The sequence below is a fragment of the Phaenicophaeus curvirostris genome, chromosome 9 (genome assembly GCF_032191515.1).
Source record: "Phaenicophaeus curvirostris isolate KB17595 chromosome 9, BPBGC_Pcur_1.0, whole genome shotgun sequence".
Lineage (NCBI taxonomy): Eukaryota > Metazoa > Chordata > Aves > Cuculiformes > Cuculidae > Phaenicophaeus > Phaenicophaeus curvirostris.
In genome coordinates this window covers 30,856,775-30,883,328 of record NC_091400.1, presented here as the reverse complement: position 1 = coordinate 30,883,328, position 26,554 = coordinate 30,856,775, and the positions used below count along the sequence as shown (strand labels likewise).

The window sequence follows — 26,554 nt, the reverse complement described above, 5'->3', positions numbered from 1 at the left end:
CAGCCAACCTTTACTAGTTCGGGACCAAGTCCAGTATAAGTCTTGACTCCTGTTCAAGCATAGATTACATTTAAAATGTAAGCAACAAAGCCCCAAACTTGCAGTCAATTCTCAGCAGCTGCCTAGAACTTCACAACACCTAGCTCATCAGGCATCTCATCTCCCCAGCACATTTTGAAGAGCCTCTGGGCACGAATCACGAGCACCCACAGGCATTTCCTCTGCAAGCAAAACCAACACAAAAATTGGTGAGGAAAGGGCTTTCAGCAATACCTCTCTGCTCAAATTGTATTGCTGGTGAAGTCCAGGCGCTTTTCTGCTTACCATCACTTCATTTGTTGGATTTCATAGAGGTAGACGGTTTCTCTTCAGGTTCCAGGCCTCTATGCATATGATGTCCTTGCTCTATTTACTCTCTATAGCCAATTCACTCAACACAGTTTAAACCAGTATTTCACAACTAAAAGTCAGTAGCAGCCGATACTGCAGTCACACACAGCAGTCTATATGTAATTAACCACAAATATTTCAGTATTTCAGACAAAAATACTTTCCAAAATAGAAAAGGTTCATTAGTCTCAGAAAAGATGCTAAGAACTCAAAAAGAACTGAAACCAAAAGATGGTTCGCTAAGAAAAATATCCTCCTGTACATGCCTGCAGGTATATCTGTGCTGTGTAGCTGGTTTGATGGTCTGCCCATTATTAGAGCCCGTTATATTTCAGAGCATTACAGGTATGGAAAGAAGGATTAAAAACAACCTAAATCCTGTGAATACAGAAGTGAAGGATTCATATATTAACACAATGATTTAAAGTGCCAAATCCGTAGCCCAGAAAGTACACCATTCTATCTAACTGAAGCAGTACTGATGATACACCAAAAGACTGCCCTAATCACTCTGTTTATTGGCTCATTTCCACTGTAACTCAAATATGTCCAAAAAGCTATGTTAAAATAGGCTGAACATCTGAAATTAACAATTACTGTACCTACTCAGATAATGAAGATGCATAGTGTACAGCTGAAACTCATTAATAACAACTTCCTAATGGTGCACTGGATTAAGGTTTCAGTAGTATTTTTCTCGCTCACTAGACACGAAAACAATTATTAACAGGGACAGAAAATTATTATGCTCCATACCACAAAGGTATACTCATTAATATTCTCCTAATGCAAGCTGAGCCCAAAAAGAAAGATGTAATTTAGTCCTATATTGTACTGCAATGGATAGTGGTGTTATTACTCAATTCTTAAACACCTAGATGCAATGAATACACAGAAAAAGCGTAATAACAAACCAAAAGTTTATGAGTATTATATTTTAATTGAATTTGAGGATGTTGACATTTTTGTATCTTCAGTGGAAACATTCTCACATGTAGCAGGGTCTTGTGAAATACACAGAGTACATAAGCTGTCTTTATTTACTCCTGATCAGTTCCACAACGCTAAGTTGTATATTGCTCCAATATAATCTACCAATGAATAATTGTTCAAAAGTATTTCTGTTCCCATGATGTCCTCTTCCATTAATTTTCTCCTTTCAGAACAGGCAACAATTCACCACTTTCCTTTAGTTCCTGTAAAGAAATATATACAGCAATTATTCTGTATGTACATTTTGTGATTATGCTAACAAGATACCAACAGGGACAGTTTACGGACAAGGAAATCAATTCACAAGTTATGAAGGGAATGCAGTAGCTGACCCACTAGAGGTCCCTCCTGACCAAGACACTGATGTTCATAATGCTGTATTTGAATTGTTTTGTGTCTATTTAGTAAGAGAGGAAATTTAGTGAAAAGATATGCCTTCAAAAGCACTAGTTGCCATCGGCTTTACCGGGTAAATCCCCTGGTACATCTCATTCTAGATGTAATTCAAAATATATTTTAGGCGTACACAAAGCTTTACAACATCCAAAATGCCTCTCACAAAACAAAAAAAAAACCCTGATAGATTTTGTTACTACTACACATTTAAGCAAACAAGACAGTAAAATTTGCAGAGGTCTAAATAAGAGGTGCTTGCCCATATTATCTTGATGATTTAAATTCAAATTATAAGGCTGTTAACTTCCTAAAGAGCTAGATAACACCAGGGAATATTTTTTAAAATAACATGTTGTGGAGCATATATCCTCTTCCCACATCTCAAGAGAAATAAATGTCTCAATTTTATTACATATTATGCTATGTTACGGAAGGCATTTTAAAATACTGACAACATTCATCTACTCATTCAAGTTAGCATGAACTGAAAACAGTCCAACAATGCAAATAGACAAATTACATTTAAATACCAGTGAGAGAAGTATTTTGTAGCATCTCTGCAATGCCCAAGACTACACTTACTGATCACCGAAATAACCCACACGCTTGTTAAATAAATAAAATTAAAGTAATCTATATAATTTAAGTAATACCAGTATTTTTAGAACTAAATGAGATTTATTGATTGTATCTTCCCAGGAGTCACAATGTCTGAGGAATTGGCTATAAAACATTCAGACAAGAATGGGCTCAAGAGTATTTGGGGTTTAGAACACTGTGCCTGCTCTGTTACAAAAATCAAAAACCACAGTAAGAGATGCAGATCTATTTTTGTTGCTTCGGGGTCTGTTCAAACAACCACAATAAACCTTACTTTCTTCTCAGAATGAGACTGTTTGCTAGGAAAAAAAATGTCTCGCCCACCTTATTTGAGAAAAGCAATGTTAGAAGTAAAACTAGGAAGAGAAACCTGTAAAAATGCACCCACGGGGTAAAAATGGTCTTTACAGTAACAGTAACTGACTGCTGTCAAGAAAATACATTTCACTGCTAAATCTTGGCATATGAGAATGCTGGAGATTTAGAGCTCCTTTCAACTGTATGCTGAGCTAATAGAAGTCACAGTAAAATCAACCAAGTCATTCAGTTTCAAGATCTAGGGCCTATATACAGGAATTTCTGTGTGTTACGGGCAGAAAACATCTCTACGTTTTAAAAAATGGTCAATTTACCTCTCAAACAAGATTGTCTCATTCCTACCTTGATAATATCCAGCCCTCCAACAAGTTCACCTTTCACATACAATTGAGGATACGTTGGCCAGTTTGAATAAGTCTTTAATCCTTGCCGCACCTAAGAAAAATAGTCTTAAATGTAAACTTCAACTTTAGTAAAAGCAACAATGAAATCTTCAATGATTGAGAGCATGAATTACCTCTTCATCTTCCAGTATGTCAAACGTCTCATAATCAACGCTAGAACAAAAAACAAACACCAAATCATCTACTGTGGAGTTTTGAAATGCAAGACCCCCAAAAGTTCAAGGTGGGTACATGTACAAGCTAGCTTCCAAACCACTCAGAACTAACAGGTAAGAGGAAAAAAAAAGTCAATGGCTTATGCACAAAAAAATGTAATGAAGATGTCCAGCTTCACGGGAAACTCCCTACAATGAACAGATGACACGGCAATGCGCTAAAAAACTTAAGATGTGTGGCTTGGACTCTAATAATCCAAAATGTGTTCAAAGTAGTTCTGTTCACTATTAGTTTTAAAAAAAAGAAACACACACACACTGGAGGTTTTCATTAAGGAATCAACCAGCTACAACTATTTCTCCATCTTCATATACCATTTGTGTAAAAAAAACACAAAAATAAAATGCTTGTGTAAATTCAATCTCTGGTTGATTCACGTATGATTTCTGGTATGCAATGCGTACTACTCCAAGAACTGGCACTATTCAGAAACTAGCAAGTATGTAGACAACTGTAAGTGGACTAGGGCCAGTGACAAGGAACAATGACTTGAGTAACTGCTACTTGTTTCTGAGCTTTATACCGAATATAGTTATCCTCTGTCTCAAAAAGCCCATTCTGACATCTAGTAATCAAGACAACTGCTTAACCTCTAACTAGTTGTACAAACAAAACAGGAGTTTATTCAAAGGAAGATGACATTAACCACTCTCCCTACAGAAAGAACTACTTTGAAAAAGAAAACTGAGGCTAGATAACATTCAAGGCTCCAAGACTAAGGAAACAGACCAAGAGGGACCTCTTTAAGAGAAGTTGCTTATCAGAGCGGAAGGATTTCTTTCACATCAACAATCAGAGTAAAACAAACACTATGTAGTAGTGTTAAAGCAGCATATCTGACACACTATATTTGACCTGGTATCAAATGAGTATAGCAGTGATTTACACTATAGGCTTTTACATGAAGATATTTCAAAACACTCTTCAAGAAAATTATGTTTAAGGAAGTCTTCCACTAATATTTTCCAAACAATTTATATAATTTTTAAAACAGAACTGGCTTCCTAAATGCAAATTAAAAAATCCACTTACATACCCAGTATTATTCATTATTTCTACAATTTGCTTGCTGAATCCACATTTTGCCACCTAGAATGCAAAACACATGTATGTTAAAACATGCATCTGCTATATTTAATCCACAAAATTCCCAGTCCTCAAGCTACACTAAACTGTCGTCAATTTCTTGCTAGCAATAACATTACTGGATGAACAATACTGCTAATTCCTTCTATATTCTTTATACTATGAGCTTTAAAGAGTATTGGATCTCTGTTTCTTTATATACTCTGCTGAAATAAATGAAAACATTGAGACTATTAAACGCTTTCCTCAGCTATGAAATGATACAAGGTGAATCTGCTTTCCAGGTTTGGCAATACTGCCTTGAAAACTGTTCAGGCCTGATTATTTTCTGAATGTCTAAATAGTCAGAACTACAGGTATGATGTGTTTAAAGTGCCTTATATGCATTTGTAAAGTAGGTATGCTTTATTTTGAGACACACACTACCCTTTACTTACCATTCTGGAGACAGTAGCAACCTATGGTTAACTGATAACTAGGCTGCATGTGCAGCAGCTCCCAACTGAAATTGATCATTGAAAGCATCTATTGCAAAACTCTTCATATCGACATTATCAGGACATAAATCACACAAATTTTTAGACACTGAATATTTAATCCAGACTATTCCTTCTTATCAGCGATTTTGCTGTGCCGGTAGCACAAGCAAAATCAAAATGTGTAAAGCAACCTGCCCAAACTCTTACTTTCTGCAGGCAAGGCAAGTTTTAAAAGGAGACAGAAGTGCATCTGTTTAGAAGACCTAAGCCAAACCTGCTCATCACCACTGTTTCAGTGAGGCAGAATAACCCACAGGGTTCCAGCAGCTATGAAGTGGCTTAGTAAAACGGCCTATAACACTCTTAAAAGAATCTCTTAATACACAGAGAAGGCTCAGAGAACAAATGAGAAAATTAAATGGGAAAACAAGCCACATGAACAAGCTTGGTCCCCTAGCTCTGTATCCCTTTAAAAAAAATACCATATGAACTACTCATAACATGCAATCACTAACTACAGTTATTGTTTCAGGTACTCCACTCCAGTGAATAGCATGAGTTAGGTGCCATTCAACTAATTTTGACAGAAAGAACTGCAGTGCCTTGCTGATCAAAAGGGAATGATTTATCCCCTAGTTACTTTGAGTATGCAACACAAAGCAACAGACTGACCTTTTGGTTCACAGCCATTTGTTATTATTTTAATCCTGACTGTTAGCAGTTGTCTGTCTTCAGTCACTATCTTTATTTCAGTAAGCAAGACAATTAAGTGCAGCTTAAAGACACCAGTGGATCATTTGTTGTACGTGGCACTACACTGTAACATTAAAGACATCTAGCAGGGGTTTTTTTATTATGCTTTCACAATTGCATTTAAAAGTCAGATAAATTAAAAAGGATAGGACGCCCAATCTAGTTAGGTCAACAGAAGGAAACTTCAAGAAACTTGTGTCCAGAGACAAAGTTTTGGGCAACACTCGCAAGTGTATGCCTCAAGTAGGATTGCCACTGGGGGCAAACACTCAGAACAGCAGAAGAAAATCCATTATCTGCAAAGACAATCAATAGCTAAGACCAAAATGACACGCACTGTTCTTTCATTCATTCCTGAATTGTAGAGCTATTGACAGACATCACTGCAGGGCATCAAATTCCCCAATTTTACTGTAACACAGCTATCAGCATGTTAGCAATATATATCCATCAGGTGAAACCAGGACTGCTTTTCTACGGCTTACAGAAGCACCAAATAAAAAGACAAATAACTAACTTCCCAGCACCATTAATTTACATTATGCAATGAAAGCAAGCAAAAAAGGTAACTGTCACATAAAAAAACTTTTAAAATATAAAATATCCTGCAAGGCTTAATCTTACCTGTTTGCTTCCCTTCATAAAAAGCATCACAGGAGCTTTGTTTATCAAGGTTTTAAGCCTATAGAAGGCACAAAAAGACAGACACAAAACAGCTCAGCTGTTACCGCAAGCTTTGTTTCAACAGGAAAACAAAATGCAAAAGCGGATAGAGCAACTTACAGCTTTACCAAATGTATTTTAAGCAGTATTATAAGCAATTCCATTTCAATTGCTTCCAGTAGTGAACGAATCTGAACAATCCTATTACTTTTAGGTCTACAATGTAGGTTTCTAGATTGACCTCTAAGTATCAAGCAGCTATAAGTTCAAAGAGAAACATTATTTTATGGTATCTTAAATACAACATTTCTATGTAGTGACCTATTGCTTCTTCACATACTGAGTATAATACTTGGTGTTTCTCATTCTCCTTGGGAGAACATCTTTTGCAGAGTAAGAGCCATACTTATTGTCCATCAGTCATAAAACTCTTTGGACATAGGGACAAAGGACTAACCACTGTGGAAATTCAAGAATAGTTCTGGTTTGCCCCATTGGCCCACTTCTGGGCCATGCGCACAACCCTCAGGCACTCCCCTCCTTTCCCTCTCCTTTTAGGAAAGGCTTTCTGTGATAAATGACAGAAAAATTACAAAAGACTCCTACTTGGTTGTTTCCTTCTAAGGGCAAACTGCCCGCTATAAAATGCGTAACAGGCGATCTGACCATTTTCTGTAAAAAGTTGCTTTGCATGACTGGAGAATGCAGAGTCTTTGCAAAATCTAACTACATGAAGCTTTATTGGTGACCTACAGCCTTTGCACACGTAAATCTCAACAATTTTTCCAGCCCAGTTGTCTCCAATTTAAAAAGCAACAGCAAAAGTAACAGTTACAGCAAAGGTGAGCTACAGTAATCCAAGCTAGTTCCCCAGCTGCCAGATCCCTTTCATAAAACTAAGCTGATTTCTGGAATCCCTTTCCAAGGGTATTTTCAAGTGAGAAAGACGCAACTATTTGATGGGAAGAGATCAAACATTGAGTAAAGGAACATCATTTAGTATCACATAGATTCTAGTACTGATATGCCTTCATTTTACTAAGTCTTAACATGTTTGAATAACTACCTTGTAGTGCTTTTATTACTAGTGACTGATAGAGTGAATGCAGTTTGAAAGATGTCAGCTGCTCAGATTTTAAGTATGAGTTTGGCTACAAAGAAAAACTAATCTGCGCCACGGAGAAAGAATAGACCTCAGCAAAATTAAAAAACGAGCTAAAAAATGAAGAACAAACAAGGCAACAAGAAGCTAGTTGTAACTTGTCCAGTGAATTTTTAGTCAGTTTGCCTTCAGGCCACCTATGTATCAAAATTTGATACAATTGATAAAAACTTCACACGCCTATTCAAAAGATGCTGTTGCTGCTCCTTTAGGGAGACGTTTTGCTATACCAACAACTTCGTTCTATTAAAATACACTAGGTAAGCAGAGAACATGTTACATTACCTTCTTTCCCCAAAAAGATTAAGTAAAGCAAAAACATATGTATTAACTCAATAAAGTTGCAGCTTATGCAAGTTTGCAAAAACAAAGGAAGAGACTAAAGAAAGCTTTCTAAAAGAAGTTTTTAAAAGGCCATACTGAAACAATCTCACCTTTACCTAGAATTTAATCTCCAACTGCAAAAGGTAGTGATTGATTTTTGTGGCCTTGGTTAAACAATTTACAAGTTACTCTACTAGATTAAGAAAAGGGAAACCTCAGCCACAGAGCAAATTAAAAAGGAATTAATAAATACACCACTGTGAAAATCAGTAGACTTTATCAACGCATTGAAATGTCTTGCATTAAATTATTCCTCCACTGTGCTGAGAAGGCAAAAGAACCAGAACCAGTCACATCGAGAGCACTAAAACTTGTTCTTATCATGCTTAGACAGCAAGAAGGAATCTGTGCTAACATATTTCCCTTCTAGGTACAGGCCATGTCCTTGGTAAAACAATCCACTTTTGCATGTCCTAATGGCACTGTCACAAAAACCAGGAAAAATACCCAAATCTACTAGCAACTTCTCAAACAGAACAACTTGTGAGATACCTGGAGCTTGACTGCCTGGGGCACATAAGAATTTCAAACAAGAGCCAGTCTTCAGAAGGGAAGGTTAAAAGGAGGACAAATTGGTTTCTAGATATTGCATCTGATTCAGGAAGCAACAGACTTCCTGCTCTTGCAGTATATATTCACATCGCCAAGGTGAAACAAAACAGGAATTGAAGGACATGAGTAATCAAGAAAAATGAGGAGACAAGGCTAGATCTTTTCTCCAATGACATCAGAGTTATGAAGTCTCTGTCAAATAAAGCTAACAAAAGCTACTAATGTTTATAAGATGATATTCCCAGTTATCTTTAAAGAAAAAATTCTTAAGGGAGAGACAAGGAGGAATCTATATATTCTTGCTATAAGTAAAATTAGCATAGAGTTTAATGAATACATAACAGTATAATTCAAAATTAAGAGATGCTTACTGTACACAGAACAGGACACGTTAAAAACCCGCAGATCTGTAATTAAAGAAAATCTTGCCGTTTCTGATAAAGTCAAAGAACAGGAATTTATATAGGGGTCTCCCCCTATGTAAATGAACATACAGGAAACCTCAAAATTAGACACCCTTATAGTAATGACATAACACACCTGTCCTCCAACTTCTGCGCCTTTGGACAGATTGTGTCCAGTTCTCCAGATGACTCAAGTTCCTAGGGAGATGGGGGAGAAGAAAAATCAGATGTAAAAAGCAAGAAAAATGTGCTTCTAATGACTAACAAGATTAAGAATGTCTCAGTTTCTAACCTTGACAATATCAAGTCCACCGATAAGCTCTCCAGCTACATACAACTGTGGATAAGTTGGCCAATTAGAATATGTTTTCAGCCCCTGACGAACCTCTTCATCAGAAAAAATATCAAAACTGCTAAATGAAATACCATGTTTGTTCAGTATCTCTACTATTTGTTTGCTGAAACCTGTAAACACAAAAAGAAGAATTACGCATAATTTTAAATAGAGCATTCCCATGTCTGCAAACTTTATTCACTTAAAAAATGCAGTTCTTCTAGATAGTAAGTTCAAAGCAGCTTCAGCATGTTATTCTTTGTTCTATCATAATATTACATATTCTGAACTATTATAATGGGGCAAACCCCATATTTAGTACTGGAATTACAAAACCAAAGTACATGGACAGCTTGGTAAATCTGGTACTTCTCTATTTAGAGCTACATCATAAGGAACATTAATGCAAGTCTCTCTGTTGTTCCAACATACAAAAAGTTAAATGCATTCCCTTATTCTGTATTTTCCAGCTCTTCTTCAGTGATCACTCACAAAGAATAAAAGTTTCTCAATGACCATAACAGCTCTGCAGTAGCCTTCTTTTCATTCCTCTAATTGCACATCACTTTCCCTACCCCCTTATCATTCCTTCCTCCAGCTGCTAAAGCATTGCTCCTACACCAAACATGGATGAATCATGGGATGGTTAGGGTCAGAAGGGACCTTAAACATCATCTAGTTCCGAGTCCCCTGCCATGGGCAGGGACATCTTCCACTAGATAAGGTTGCTCTAATCCTCAACCAGCCTAACAAAGCTGACACACAATGTGAGAACCAGGATTTAAACCCGCTACTGTGTCACTAGTTTAACTTTGAAACTTGGCTTCTATTATGTTTTCTACTACTTTTGCTTTAAAATCATGTCCTTTCCTACCTCATGGCAAAGGAGATATTCCTTTATATTTTTATTAACTCTTCGTTCACATGAGTACTTAATATTAATCACTTGTGACACTTTCACGCCATGTTTTGTTTTCCTTTACGAAAGATTTTCATTAAGTCCTACTCTGACAATACAATCTCAGCAGGATATTGAGCATTGAATATCACCATTTAAACACCCAGGTTTAAGTTCATTATATGGCCAATCTTAGAAAAAAAGTTTCTCCCTTCTGTAGCTAAGCATCTTTTTCTTAAGAAAATCATCACATTATTTGTAAAAAGTGAGATGTATAAGAATTTTAATATTACAGAATTTACAGTCTATAATCACCTAGATCTTCTTTACACTAGAGGGAAACCCACACAGAATTTCACTTTCAAATAGTTCTTCACCTCTATTATAAATTCACCATTCTCATTACAGTGAAACATTAAATTCATTTTTTTTTAAGAAGATAAATTGCTTTAAAACATTAGTCTTTACACAAACTCTTCAAAATCACTTTAAAACAAAAAAAAAAGCACACACATGCACATCACCCACATCTAGGCTTTATCCTAGCCCATTCTTTCTGGGGTAACCTGCAAGGAAACCTTAAGACTGATGTTCAGTCATCTTCATCTACTTAACACTTCCACTAACACAGGATCACAAATCGTCCTCCAGAGAAGACGCCAGCTTACTGGATGTTTCACAGTGTACTGCCGATATTTAATCCGTAAGAAAATGGATGAGGTCTGCTGTACGTAATGTAAGGAAACCAATGACTTGATTGTTAGGACAGACGATCAAATCTTGATTCATAACTCCACTGCTTCTCCACAACCTATTTGCTCTGCTATGAAAATGATGCTAATCTGGAAAGAAAAAAATGCTAAGTACACTGCAACACATTGAAATACTTTGGAATTTAGCTTAATTTCTAACACATGGTCTCTAACTTAAAGTATTTCAACACAAGCCACTGCTGCGTTCATGCATATGCCTTCTAAGGAACTAGAAGCCTCCTAGACAGCACTATCCTACAGCTTGCAAAGAAAGATCCATGAGAATTTGTCCATAAATCAATGTGATCATAATGTGTGTTTTATATGTTTGCTAACTCATTCTGTTTTGGATTCAAATGCCCTTGCAATCCTATCAATTCCCTCAAAGAATTCCAACAAATGCTGTGCAGACAAATGAAAACCTCCATACAAATATTAAAAAAAAAAAAAAAAAAAAAAAAAGAGAGAGATAATGCTTAAAGGCTTTAATAAAGGAATAAAAGGATAAAGAGGCTTTAAATGGAAAAAAAGAAACAAAGTGCCATAGAAGAATAACCTTTGATTTCAGCTTGCAAGACCACCTGCAACTTTCTGCAGCTTCCATGCTCTGCAATTTATTGAGATATGAAGTAGCAGTATTTGTATGTATGGCATCTAAGTTGCTTTTCTTTCTACAACTGAAGCGTTAAGTTCATGTACAGCCTGAAGTAAAACACAGATCCTGAAATTTTTCATACATCTGGGAGTTCATTAGTAAACAGCTAAAGGCTGATTGCTGATGGTTATTCCATCGCCAATATATTAAATCATTTCTACTGTAAGGAACTAGGGGGGAAGCTTTATTTTAGCTGTAGGCAATTACATGCAAACTAGAAAGATTGATTGGTTGTGTTTCATTTTGAAGGGTTATGGTAGCTGTCAAAGTGTTATGCTTAGGGATAAAGTGCCAGAACAGCTTTACTTTCATAACGAAAGATTTAGGTTGCATTTCTGAAGAAACGCCATACACGCATTACAAGGAAAAATTAAACTGCTAACAAAATGTTTTAAGAGGTTATCGAGACACTCACAAATGCCACTCCAGATTCTACACCAATAAAAACACCCTTAATAAATTACAGTATTGACAAAGCAAATAAACAAATACCACAGTCCAAATAAATCCACTGAAATAATACAACATACATAACCACATACAATTGCCAGTAAACACATAGCCAAGGGGACAAACCTTACTTCACACTATGCTGAGCCAGCTTTTCCAATGAAGAAATTACAAACTACAGTAAGATCCCAAAATATACTGCTGGGTAGGGTTTCCTCTACTTGTCAATTGCACTGAAGAATCCAGTACAAGACTTATTTGTATCCAAATACATACAATTCAAAAATATCTTCACCTTTTAACAGCCATGGCTCTTTATTTAATTATATTACTCCTACTACTGTTAGAACAGATCCATATTATTGATAAAATGTTAAGTTACCTTCACCTTGAAAAAGACTTCTTCTGTTCTCAGACATTTAATGGACCCAACCTACCAACATCTCTCAACTACTGCCAGAAATTGTCACAGCAATCTAAAGCAGGCACGGTATTTAACTGCAAAATTAAGAGCTGTAAGTTCAGATAGCTTCATGCACTGCACTACTTCCAATTCTAATACATACACCTATGCAGGTAAGTGCCTCCCATAAGCTTTTCATAGGGTTCCAAGGATTAAATGTAAGAACTAAAAGCTTGAAGAAATAGCTACTTTATCATATTAACACACACAAATCAACCTGCATTATACTCTCAAGTAGCTTTCTATATCAACTTTATCATAAAGTACCTAATCATCCTTAACCTTGATGCCTCACTGTCTTTTCTGTTTGGGTTTTTTTTTGGTTGTGGTTTTTGGATTTTTTTTAACTTCCTCACAATTCAGTCCCATCAAAACCAAATACGTCAGAAAACAGTAAAGGGTGTTTTCTCTACATCAAATCTGCCCAGCATTCTGCTCAATGCCCTTTATAAAGCCATCTCTCTACTGAACACTCGCAGAAATGCAAAGGAGAAAACGCATGCCTGTGTCTTCAAACGGTCATGCAGACAGAGGCTGACTCGGGCATAATGGAGAACCTGGGCACACAAGCAGCTGAGATTCACCATTGCCTGCACAACAAGATCTCACCACGGACATAGCAAGAACCGTACTGTTTCCTTACAGCTTGCTACGTACCTACCAAACGGCTCGCAGTGCAAGTACAGCAGGTTTATCGCTAACAGTAGTGCCACACTGGCAACCGATGCAGTTAAACTTAAGGCACACATACCTGAATACGCTGTAGACACCCAAAACGTACTCATGCATATTTGGAGCTCATCAAAGCAGTGCTCCAATACATACAGGTATTACAGGATGTATCAATGGATGCAATTCATGAGTCTACTTCAGAATACGGCAAGACTTCCACTCCTACAAGATTATACATAAATTCCTACGATACGAAACTTTCACACACCTATAACCACATTGTTACTTAATACAAATACAGAATTATCTATTCATAAACAGATGGAACTTCACTAGCTCTTCACAGGAACAAATGCCTATGCACAAACTGTTAGAATCCCAACAGCACAATGAATATCAAAGTTTGAAACTTGTAGCTATTTCTGAAATTAATTCTACTGAAGTAATTCTGGGACCTATTAGTTCATCAAGATGAAACAGCAGCCTTGAAATTTGAAAGGCAAAAAGAAAGAGGAAAGCAGGATGTGCAGATACCAACACAGAAGTCCAATGCATATGAGGAGCCTCAGTACATAAAATATCTTGCCTTGCCCCCCCTCCTATTTCTATAATCATTTTACAATAACATCCGAAACAGCAGATTGTAAAATGTCATGCAAATAGCTTAAAAACAGCTGCAAGTATGATTAGGTATAGAGGGCAGAGACAGTAAGAAAACCTGCACACATTTCATAAGCTAGTGCTTCATTCACCTGAAGTAGCCTGGAACAAGTTACAAGACTCCTCTCACTGTGCCACTGGAGAATTACCTTCTACAGCACGTGGCCCAGACCGACACAAGTTTGACATGCTTTAATAAGTCTATTTCTCTTCCAAACATTTGACATGCTTTAACCACTACCTCTTTCAAGTACTGTTTCGTGACTTTTCCATATAAGCCTTCCTTCTCGAAAAGGGCTGCGTGCATTCTACTAAACCCACTCCAATCAACAGTGCTGGACAGACTCTCCTCCCTTCCTGCCCAACATAAAACTGTATCAATCCAAAGCTGCTCTTTACACTTCAACCCAGACAGGCCCACCTGGCAGCTTCACCACTCTGTTCAGCTCCTCATTTGTCAAACACTGGTCCTGACTCCCAACTACCTGAAGTTAATGGAAAGACTCATTTAACCTACGGATCCAATCCTCAATTTCAATAATCAGTACGATACAGAACTACATAAATAGCTCTCCTGTAACAGAATGCCTTCACAAACACAACACAAAATAGCAAAGGCTGTTTGGCAAGCCATTTACCACAAACCTGCGTTATTCTCACTGCATCAATGTGTTCCATATAGTTATCCCTCCCTTTCCCTCCTTTAAAAAGTATGTGGTTTTAGGACAATTTGAATCCTTCCAGACTAAGATAAATGGACAGAAATGTAAAATCATTTTCTTTTAGGTCCTTTTTTACTATTTTATCCATTTCGTACTTCTTCACCCAGTTTCTTTTGGAAACTTTTGGGGCACACCCTGATAGAAAGCACAAGCAGCAGTTACAGGGGGATGTCGGCACTTGAAACTGTTAACTGAATTTCATACTTAAAACTGTGGTGAGATCTTCCATGGCTGGAACATTTGCAGCGCATGCACACCACAAAGATATTTGGCCATTAGTGAATGCAGCATTAATGAATCAGCACAGTATGACAGAAGTTCAAACCAAGCACTCTTGGGCTCCTGACCAGACACAAGCAGCCCTGTTCTGTCTCTCAGCTGCATGTGCTGAGTCCTTACCAGAGGAGGTCAAAAAGAATGTGTTTAAGACACTCAGGAGGAACTGTTTAGTTCACCTGTATCTCGCCACTACACAGAAACATTTGAGGAATCTTTCAAACCTGCACATGGTACCGTAATTCATGGACAGAACAAGTATTGTCATTATTTGTTTTTTTGAGCAGTCATCTCTTTATTGGTTCCATAAATATATGCCAGAGGCCTTTCTTCAAGAGCCTGGATGTAAGGAGCTAGGTATTGCTAAGCCCTTTCTTATTATCCTGTTATATTTCACAATTCCTTCATCTCTGTGGCCCAACAATGCAGTTGATGCGATCTGCCCCACAGGATACATGTTTGCTTAGCGAAACAATCCAATAAGTAACCTCCTGCAGAAAAGTAACCGTAAAAGTTGCAACATTTGATCTCTAGACCACTTTGGAGAAAAAAAGATAAAAAAGTCAATGCAACTTTTTTGCCCGTTGCCCTTCCCTCCCTCCAGTTTTTGGATTTTATATCTTATTGCCACCATCCTCAGAATAAGATATTTTCAGTCTTCCCACTTTTAAGTGAAGCTTTGGAGACAAGGAATGGTTGTGTTTTCTGCATTCCTTTTTGATCCTTGTTTTTTCAAGATTGAATGCAGGCCTCGGGGAACAAGCATATATGAAAAGAAACCAGCAGAGAAACAAGCAGCTATAGTTCACTCCAGTAAGATATCAGCAGAAAAAGACTGGTGGGTTAGAAGCAGACTGACAATTGAAGATAAACTTCAACAAAGGCGGGCCAAGATTACACTCAAAGGACAACCTAGAAAGTGCTGTGTTGTGTTGGCAATTGCCAAAACAATACACCTAGAGCTACATGGGAATACATGGGAGCCATATCCAAACAAGGGCTGCCAAGAGTGCTGCTCGTTCAAGCTATCTCCACCCTACTGCTCTACACCAGTGCTACACTTCCATTTACAGAAGGATCTACAAGATCACTTCTGCAAAGCAGCTTATTGAGACTACATTAACAAAAGGAAGACAGCTTTCTGATACAGAAAAATTCTGAGTATCTAACATTTGTGCTTTCAACACAGACCAACACTTCAAGTTAGTCAGAAACCAGGCACTAGTAACAGTGAGCAATGGCTAAGAGCACTAGGTTTAATACAAGGTATTTCCACTGCAGCAGATACACATGCTACTGGTCTTTCAATTTTACCAGCTAGGATAGTTTCAATCTCTTTTTCCAAACGGCAACAGCAATCCTGGATGTCAGTCAGATCTTTTTATTCCTTGCACTGGAACATTCTCCTCTGACTATTTTACATTTTCAATATGCGTAACTCGATGCACAAAATATGTCACAACTAAACAGCGAGCCACCTCAGTAAAAGCGTCCTAGCTCAAGGATAGCTCTGTACATCCCTTAGAAAGCCTCGAATCCCTTGATCCCATTTCCAAAATGTAACTAAGGGAATAGCAGTTCTTTAGCTGCATATAAGCAACATGAAAATACTTCCATTAATGCTTCTCGGTGTACAAGACACTGTTGGGATGCATCTTCCCAAAACTGAATAAAACTGACAACCAGCCCAAAACAAGTGCTGCCAAATTTAACACAAAACTTCAGAAAATCCTTACCACAACGAGGTTCTTTTGGAGACCCTTTCATAAACAGCATGCAAGGGGCAGCATTGATGAGTTTCTTTAGACGCACATTAAGATCTTCTTTTGCACTATCATTAGAGCCAGCAGAAATGGAACTGCTGGACGCGTGGCGCTGCACTTTCTTGGTCAGCTCTGGGGCATGTGCACCATCTAATCTGTCAACTTTCTGTGAATTCTAAGAAAACCAAAACACAGGCTCATCTTAAAGGATTACATTCAGAATTTGTACTGTAATAAAAAAAATCGTCAAACTACGATATAAAGTATAGATTTTTAGATGCAGGGTGGATTAGTGTATTGATCTTTTACCCAGCCTTCAACTCCACGACTCATACCATTCTGTTAACAGGCTGGCTACTGTTAATGCCTGTGAATCTGCTATTAGAAGAATTTATTAAAGAAAATAGTTTTAACTTTATTATTGCAGGCAAATGTGCCCCAGACTTCGTTCTATCAAAACAGTATTTACCTGGGGTTTTGCCATGTTGTAGAATATAGCTGAACAAGGGAAAATATTACTGACATTTTTTGACCCAATACAAAGTATGGCAACTAAAAATCCAAACTATGTAAGAATCTCAAAGCAATTAAGAAAGCTTTAAAATATTTCATATAAAGTGTAAGAGTAATTTCTATCTATTTTTTTTTTAGGTGCCACTGGACAGACTTAAATCAGATACAGAGGTGCTTCTTCACAGATAAAGTTCTTAAGGTTCTCCTTTTCTGGCAGTAGTATTAAGAAAAGTATACATATTAAGGTTCCACATGGAATCAATTTTCTCTTAAATCCGTCTTCTCTTACCTTAAAGAATAAGAACGTTGGAACAGAACTAATTCCGTATTTTTCAGATACCTCAGGCACAGCTTCAGCTTCCAGCTAAAAAAAAAAAAAAACACCAAAACAAAGGAGTGAAAGATTATTTTCATAATCTTCTTTAAAGTTTGACTGCTGACGTCAATCCTGTCTAGAATGTTCTTCTAGGCATTTTATACATTTTAAAAGGATTCAATGCAGAAGTTTGTGACACATTTGCATTTAAATGAGACTCGCTGGGTTGGAGTGTCATCCACTGAGGCTACAGAGTGTCAAAACAGGTTCAGAGGTTTTTATTTTGTTGCACATTTCAAAAGATGCCCAGAGGCTGCGAATAAAATTTTTCGTGCACTGGTGACCTAGTAAATTTTCAATCATATGCAGCTACTACTATATTGAAATCCATAAATCATTGACCCCAGTTATGTCATGATTACAGTGCTTATTTTCTGCCCACAGCAATTCTTGCTGTTTGCTCTATTGACTAATTTCAAGGGGCAGTACATCATGACTGACATTTGCAGCCTTCTGCAAATTATGAAGAAAAAAAGGAGTGTTTCTTCAATAATCTATTGATGTCTACTAAATTTTGGTTTTGTTTTTAACTCCTGCCCAACTGCTGAGTATTGAGAGGCAAGCTTGTTGGGATTATTTGTTTTAATTTTACTCTGCATTACAATTCATACCTTGAAATATAAAATCTAGTAATTTGCCAAAAATATGTCTATTAACTGAAACTTGTCATTTTCTGTCCATAGGCTAAAAGCTTACTTACTTAGAGAATATGTAATACAAGGCTGTCAAAGACACCAGATCAGTAATAACTGCAGAGTTAATGGTTAAAAAAAGTAATAGATCTAAAACAGCTCCAACAGAAACCTGCAATTCAGTGTAGAAGAAAAAGCCATTGGAATTCATATTCCACAAACTATACAGCATTGAGAGCCATGCAACAGTATGCTCGTACCCGCGTTTTAGAAAATACTGCGGTGATGGTTGCTACTGTGGTGATGGTTGCTCATTCTTAATCAAAACAGTGAACCTCTGAATATTATAGTGTGACAGCATTTTTTTATTTGCTCCAGGTTATTCATGAACTCACTAAATCCAGAAGCAACTCAGCAGACTAAGTCAAAACTGAGAGTCCAAGCTTCACTTCTGCATCAATAAAACAATGCTCCAAAAGGATCAACTGAGAAGCTAAAGCCATACACTGAAAGCTGTATATAGATTCCAATTATCTATTCTCCTACTAGTGGCAATTAATTAAATTACTTTATCTATTAATTTTCTTCTCTAGCAAAATTTCCTACCTACTTGGACATTTGCGTTCCACTTTGGTGAGCTTCACACAGATTTCACTTCATATTTCAGTAACTCGCTCTTATTGGTACAACTTCCCAAAACATTTTTCTAGCTGGTTCTGGATACAGATACTTTCATTTTAACCAAGCCAAGGATCTTAGAGTCAGGCTATTCATTGACTAAAATAAGAAACTGCATTTAGAAAGACTTCAAGATTTATTGACACTTTTGAATTTCACTTCATTATTACTTAACTCTATTCTAGAACGTAACTGTTTATGATCTGCAAGGCAGTACAGCGCCATCTGTACCACCATTTACAGCGGCAGTCAGTCATCTGTGAACGTCTTATGAGTTAACATTCCCCATGAGGCACCTCTTAACCCCAGAAAAAATAAAAACATAAGAACATTCGCCCAAGTCTTTCAGTAGCTTATTTTCTGTGAGCAAGTATGCCAAAAACATTGGGGGGAACGGAGCGGGAGTGAACTTTTACAACACTTGATCACTTCAGAACCTTGTTATTAAAAAATAAACCACAGCTAAATAATAAAGGTTATAAATAAATATTTGAATATGAATAAAGACGCAACAGAGTTTTCAAACTTTCTTGGGCTTACTAAAAGCTACAGCTATTCTATATAAATTTAAGCAACTTGAATTTTCAAAATGCTGAAAGTAATAAAATAAGTAATAAAAGACTATCATTAAAATAGTTCTGTTCTTGTGTTTTAGAGAGAAATACCAACTGAGAGAGGAATAATTAAAAAACCCTACAAAATGTAAATGCTGTAAGAAATCAAATTAAAATACTCACACACAGCTGGCTGCTCCATTACTCCCTGCCCTCATAATCACAGAAGTGTCTCATTAACAAGAGAAAGTTGTTTTAAAATGAACAGCATGTTGATGGAGTGCATTCATTTTTCCCCTCCACACTGCTTCTGTTACCAGGACATGCAGACTATCTCACTGGAGTATAGATTCTCATTTGCGTTTATGCCACCCAGCCCTATACAACTGTCATCTTAGAGTGACAGTGTTGCACAGACTTAAATTTATCTTCCTTTCAACTTCATGAAGATTACAGTTCATCTTTAGTATCAGACAGAAAATCTCTTGAGTTCTGAGGTCTATTTAGCTAACCAATACCATCTCAGGAACAGAAGAAATCTCCAGCCTACTTAAAAAGAACAGTATTGCTAAATTAATCTCAAATCCAGGGATAAAAACCATGCTTTAAAAATATGGCTGTCTACAGAACTAAAGGACTGAGACACTGCAGGCACAGAGAAAGTCAAAAGCCTACTTGTTAGATGGAGCAGCCAGTGAAAAAATAATCCTTCATTGTATCTTAGTAGACTGACTTTTTCTTTCTTCTTTTTTTTTTTCTTTAAACAGCAATGATAATCAAAGTGGTTACTGAAGCTTGCAAGAGCAAACTTAGAAAGGTTAACCTAGAACTTTCATCCCACAGATTTTTGATGCATCACTGGTGTATGTTTCACTTCCATCCTTCAATGTGAAGCCATAAAGGAACTTCAAAATCAATTTTACCCATATTTTGGAATACTTTACTCATATTTTGTAACAATGGCTCTCTCCTGTTTTAAACAAGCTCAACTGCCTCACTTACCTTGACAAATGTAACCTGTGTGTGTTCCTTTGCTAGTGCTGCCATAACCTCATTCATCTGAGCACACTGAGGAGCCCATGGTGCCCAGAAGTGGACAACTACAAGGGACCTACCAGAAAAAAAAAAAAAAAAAGAAAAGAAAAGAAAAAGAAAGAGTAAGAGCATTTACTTTTTATAGTCAATGATTATTTTAAAAATGTTTGATATGCTATGCCAAAAAAAAAAAAAAAAGAACTAACAAGACTTGCACAGAAGACACTAATGCTTTTTCAAGAAACATTCCAAAACCCAGCCAGCACCACTAGGTAATGCAATACAAAGAAAACATCATCCTGTATTTTGATAGTAAAAGATCATTCCATATGAATGTCAGACAGGATGAAGAACAAGTAAAAACACTGAAGATTAATTCATACGCTACAAGACATATCTTGAAGCACTCGTAGGCCAAACATTCAGAATTGCTCTTCAGCATTCCAAACCTCTTCCTGGGCAAGCTTTCTATTTTCAGAAGCCCTGGGAGTTCAAGAGCTCAGCAGCTTCATGCTAGAGGCTGCACCATTGCTTTTCTCCTCTCAGTACCACTGTGGCCTCTTTACTACTTATCCAGGATATAAGGCAGTAATTAGGACTTTTCTAGAAATACAGTATTCTGACACTGAAATGTTATTTTCTGTCTTTATAGCTTCAACTTCTTATCCCTCTTACAACTTCAGTAAGGTTTCCTTGAATGTTTGGTACTGATTAAACACAGCATTTAAGGATAAGAAGTTACATGTGTCAACAGAAATCCCATCAAACTGGATACCATGATGTAGTTCTTGTGAGCTTAAGCAAACACTTTGATGACAGTAGCGACAAGACACTTGCATATAATTTTCAATTCTGTTTTCCAGATTTGCTGAAGCCAAAGCCACTAAGTAATAAGGGACAAAGAATCAAAGACATACAATGTACTACTTTCATTGTATTTGGAGATACAGAAATCAATGGAACCGTGCCATACCACTTCATATCTTTTACCACTAAATAATAGAACATCAGGATAAATAACAGCTCTGCAGGTAGAATGACATTCTGACTCATGCTCTGAATGCAGCATCAAACTATTCAGACACAGAACTTTAAAATTCATAAGCTTGGTTTGCCAAAGCAATTCTAAAAAACTTTGGTAGAAATATAATAGGATAACCTCTTTTTTTTTAATTGATCATGCCATCAGTCAGAGCATGGTCCTGCCTTGAAAACTGATTAAAACTTAGAGTTTACAGACTAGAAAAAACTGAAATTACAGAATACAGCAGTTCTAGTTTTCTGCAGTGCAAATTTACACCTGAGCTCAGGAACAGTTCATGACATCTTCTCCAGGGCTGCCATCTGTATAGATTCTTCCAACACTCTTGTATAAGAGTCATCAATAGCAATGATCCCAAAAGCTAACATCTCTTCTTAATTACAACAAAATAGCAGTACACTTCTTTGAACTGATTTCACTGCTCACAACTTGACACTAGCATTTAGACCTCAGTAAAGGCTCATTTAAGCGATTTACATTTTACTTATAAATGGAATTTGATGTGAATTTCTTGAGAAACTTGTGACCACATCTCATTGCTCTGAGCATAACCCTAACTGCAAAACTCTGTTTCAACACATAATCTTTTACAGCAATGCTCCTTTTGGAGCCTGGCTACAGAGCAAATGAAAACAGTACAGGCAGCACATGCAGGAGCTTCAACTGCCCTCAGAGCAGATAGGTCTTCCAACCATTACTACAGCTGTCAGCACAGGCACATTTTAATTAAGACTTCTGAGGCAATGGGAACAATCACTTGGGAGTGCTGTCCCCGTGCTGCAACCAACCTTCTTTACCATAAAGTAATGAGGTGATAATAGGTAGGTTGGGAGACAGGGAGGAATCATTCATATGTATGAGAATACTAAGTCACAATAGACAGATTTTAAAATGCAAAAAGACACAGCAGTTCAATATTTCAGAAGACAGATAAAGCTCTGATGCAAAGAATTACCAAGAATTTTGCTCCAGGATTAGTTTTCCTTTACTTGATCACACTCTTTATTTTAAATACCAATTTTGAGACCTCCTCCAATATCCTAATGTATGCACGATTAACAGACAGCTTTAAGAGGTCAGAGAAGTTGTTAAATACGGATCAAGGATGAACAAAAAAGTTTTGAAATCAAGTTTTATGACAAAACAGTCCAAGAAGCTTAGATCTACTCCAGCTTCCACAATTACGGAGTATAAAGTTGTCCAGCTGTAAAATTATATTTTTTAGATTTGCAGACATTTATTATACTACAAGCAGAACAAGAAAATGCTTCCACTGACTAAAAACAAATAGTGGAAGAAAGGAAAAGAGAACATAAAAGCAGTTCAGTGGCTATACATCAGACCAAAGCACTAATAACTACCTTGATGCATTTTCCTTCCATTAACTCATCTGTTCCTGTACTACCAAGAAGTATTTCACAAGTGCTCAATTTAATTTCGTATGCATAGCAGGACACACCTGATCACGTGAATGTCAGCTCACAAGCAGAAAAGGACTAAGCACATGGTTATTTAATCCTTATTCCATCAGAGCCTATTCTTTCCTTACCAACACAGAAGTTTACTTCTGCAATTAGACTGCCCTCTTGGTATCTGAGCACTTTAATTTAAATATGAAAAATAGCAAGAGTAATTCAAAATAAAGAAAGGAAGAAAATAGAGTCTAAATAAAATTAAACACATAGGTGATACTAGAACTATTTCTTATATTCAACCAAGAGATTCTCAAAACCTCTATCTACCTATAAAAGAGGATATTAAAAACAACAAACTTATGACAAGTCCCGAAGTTTCTTTTCCCATATCAGTTTATATTTCATGTTTTGGAGTAAAAGCTGTGGGCCCAAAAATAAAAGTAACTTCCTTTGACACAATTATTTTAAAACTTTTAATAGCAGAAGGAAAAGAAGAAGGACATATCACACATTTTCTCTGGAGATGCAAAAAGCTGAAGGTCTTGTTTCTATAGTGTATTAAAAAAATGGTTCAGATAGACTCACAAAGTACACCTTTAAAACAAGGAGTCCACTGCCTGTAGAACAGCAAGACATTTTCTGATGGGGACATCCAGAAAATAACTACTCTGTACTTCACCTCCTTTTGGGGCCAAGATACAAGTATTCTGTAAGCATTTATAATCTTTCAGACAGGCAGTCCAAGTTACTTGGTTTAATAAGGTGATTCTCCTGAAACATAGTCTAAGTGAAACAACAGAACACAAAGCAATAATAGAAGTGGTTCAATAATTTTGAAGACGTTGGCTCAGTTCATCTTTTGAAACTGTAAAATCCTAATGCATTTTGGAAAAACAAACAAAAAAAACCCTTCAAATTTACAGTTATTCCATAACGCAAATCCTACTTAATAAGGATGTCAGAAGGATTAATTTTCTGAAACAAGAACTCCTATGAAATTAAGTGTCAACATAAAATGCGTGTCCACAGAAGGGCAAGGAAGCTGGTGAAAGGTCTAGAGTACAAGTTTTATAAGGAGCAGCTGAGGGAACTGGGATTGTTTAGCCTGGAGAAAAGACAGCTGAGGGGAAACTTTATTGCAAGGTTGGTGTTGGTCTCTTCTCCCACGGAACAAAAAACAGAATGAGAGGAAATGGCCTCAATTTGCAAATTTCTTTACCAGAAGAGTGGTCAAACAATGGAATAGGCTGCCCAGGAAAGTGTTGGTCCTGGTCCCTGTGGTGTCCAAAAAACATGTAGATGTGGCACTTCAGGACATGGTTTAGTAGGCACAGTGAAGCTGGGCTGACTAATTCTATTGGTTTGGAAAAAACAGGAAGACCTTTGTTTTTAAAAAATAAAGCAGTAAAATAGCATTAGGCCTGGCCCTAAAAATTCAGCATATTTTGTCTTAAGTTTTATCTTTCAAGAGAAAAATATTTCCTTAAAGAAACCTTCTTCTTCCCCAGTTTATAAAGTGAATGTTTAAAACTTTTTTTTCTTTTAATACCATTAATTTTCATATTCACTTGATAAGGTACTGTCTATATTTAGACTAAGTCAGTCAATGTATATTTTTAAAGTTCCTTCACCATCAGGAAACAGGAAGATAATTAAAAAGTATGATTTAAGGGGTGTATTACACTCTGTGAGTGCAGGTTTGTTTGGTTTCTTAGTAGTAACAAAATCCAAAGCCAGTTATTTTTGAATGAAGCAGAGAGAAAATGTTACCAGTACTATCAATTAATCTTCAGATCAAAAAAAAAAAAACCAGCATAAAATTATCAAGTCCATTAAAGAGAAAATTGAATCACACTCTATGGACAAACGGAATGAGAGAATTGTTGTTGAAGAGAAATTCAAAATTTTGTATTTCTGAAGCCATTTTCATTTCATTATGTCTCCGTGAGCATATCAGTGAGCTCTCCCCTGGGATGTCCCCACCCAACAGTTCAGTGAAAAAATAATTACAGAAAAGAAGAGTGAAAGTCTTGCAGCAAGTTTCAAAGAATCTAGTTTCTTCTTCCCTCAAACAAAAACACGGAAAAGATTTGATTATGTTGTCTTTAAGAACGTGATACTGGTAGTTTCATCATCCTTTTCAAACCACTCATTTAATCAGATTTCGCTCCTTATTCATTTAAGGGCCACTTGCTAATACAGCAGTTAAAAGATACAGAAATGTTTTTGACCCAACACCTTATTATAATGTGCTTTACAAGACCTAGTTACACATATACTTAGTGGAATAAAAGATACAGTAATAGTTACAACACCTTTGATTCAACAAGACAAACAAGAAGAGCTCACAACCAAACCAGTCTGTCTTTAATCAGGCAGTTGAGTACTCATTTATCCTTAACTGCAGCAGTAGCTGCTGCGACTCTTCCCTAGCAAAGCAAAACACATGCACAGTTTCCCACAAAAGAATATGCACCTAATTCCAGACCAAGAGCCACTGCCCAGAGGCTACAGGGAATTATTGGTCCATGCAGAGAGCTACCAACAATAAGAGCCCTGTTATTCATTATTCGAGCATGAAACCAGATTAATGACAAACCAGCCCTGATGCACGAGAGATGACCGATTTAGCTTCACATTGTTTCTCAATAAACAACCTAATGCTGCTGTTTTCATTGAAAACTGTACAGTAGTTGTTTTGTTTAGCAGACAACTGAGAGGTCATGAGGAAAAAAAACCAAATCTTCTGGTTCTGTCTTGCGCTATTTTCCTGCCATTGAGGCTCCAGCGCCCGAACGCCAGAGCTTTCCGACGGACTCAGAAGCTGTGCCGGAAGAAACAGGCCCTTAAAAAAAACATCTGCCAAGAGGGGAATCCAAAACGCTTCTCCCGCCCACAGTTCGGGTTGTTTTTCTTTCCCCGCGAAGGCTTCATTGAGCCGCGAGGCCGCAGCGGGCCAGACCCAAGCGCGCCCTTCCCTCACGGGGGGCCGGCGCTACCGGCGCTCACCGGGAAGCCCGCAGCGGCGCAGCGGAGACGCAACCCGCCTGCTGAGGCCGCCCGCCGGTCCCTCTCGGCGCCCGCGCCCGGGGTTGCCCCGCCTCACCCGTCTTTCTGCCGCAGTAGCTGCTCGAACTGCTCGGCGGAGCCCGCGTCCACCACCTCCCCCGCCGCCATGACGGGACCGCGGCCGCAGCAGGAAACGCGCGCCTGGTCACGTGGGGGTGGGACGCGCGCGCCGGGTCACGTGACGGGGCCGGAACAGCTCTCCGGTCACGTGGGGGCGGGCCCGCGGCCGCCATCTTGTGCCGGAGTTGAGGGGAGGCGCGGGGCGTTGCTGCTCCGGTTGGTCCCGAAGGTGCCGGCAGATCAGCTCTCTAAGAGTCATTTTGGTGTTTTAGAAAGGGGGCGTCTTTTATCAGGCCTGGGAAAAACGAGGGCGTGATCTCCAGCAGTCGCGTGCAGCGAGACGGGAGCTGTTACAGGATGTATTCCCCCCCTTCCACGCGTGTGTGTAACTTGCCCAGGAACCTTGTGCATATTCCATTACTTTCCAAAGTCTGATTTTAAAATCATGAGTCAAAAACTCTTGCTAGCTTGGACCTTTGGAGTCGGCTCTGCCTGACCTTGCATTTGAGATAAATACGGAAAACAGGTGAACACAGAAGATGAATCTGCGCAGCACAGGCCATACTGAATACAAGATGCTACCATCTCCAAAGAATGCACAGTGTATGATAAAGGAGTTGTTTGAAAGAAAATATGCAATGAGAAGAACGGTCTAACTTCGAAAAAATACTATTACCTAGATGAAGCTTAACTCTACTTTAGCTTAAATAGAAATATCACACTTTTTGTAATAGG

General features: G+C 37.6%; 1 protein-coding gene across 1 annotated transcript; it reads right to left on the bottom strand.

Moving 5' to 3' along the window:
- Window positions 1-1,310: 1,310 nt before the first annotated feature.
- GLRX3 (glutaredoxin 3) lies at window positions 1,311-25,896 on the bottom strand. Its single transcript, XM_069863394.1, has 11 exons — window positions 25,797-25,896; window positions 20,201-20,309; window positions 17,248-17,322; window positions 16,419-16,620; window positions 9,093-9,265; window positions 8,937-8,998; window positions 6,260-6,317; window positions 4,354-4,406; window positions 3,215-3,254; window positions 3,040-3,132; window positions 1,311-1,586 (listed from the first exon to the last, which is right to left on the bottom strand). Exons 1-11 carry the CDS (start codon window positions 25,865-25,867, stop codon window positions 1,536-1,538), a joined length of 987 nt encoding a protein of 328 aa, XP_069719495.1. The 5' UTR covers window positions 25,868-25,896; the 3' UTR covers window positions 1,311-1,535.
- Window positions 25,897-26,554: the final 658 nt, after the last annotated feature.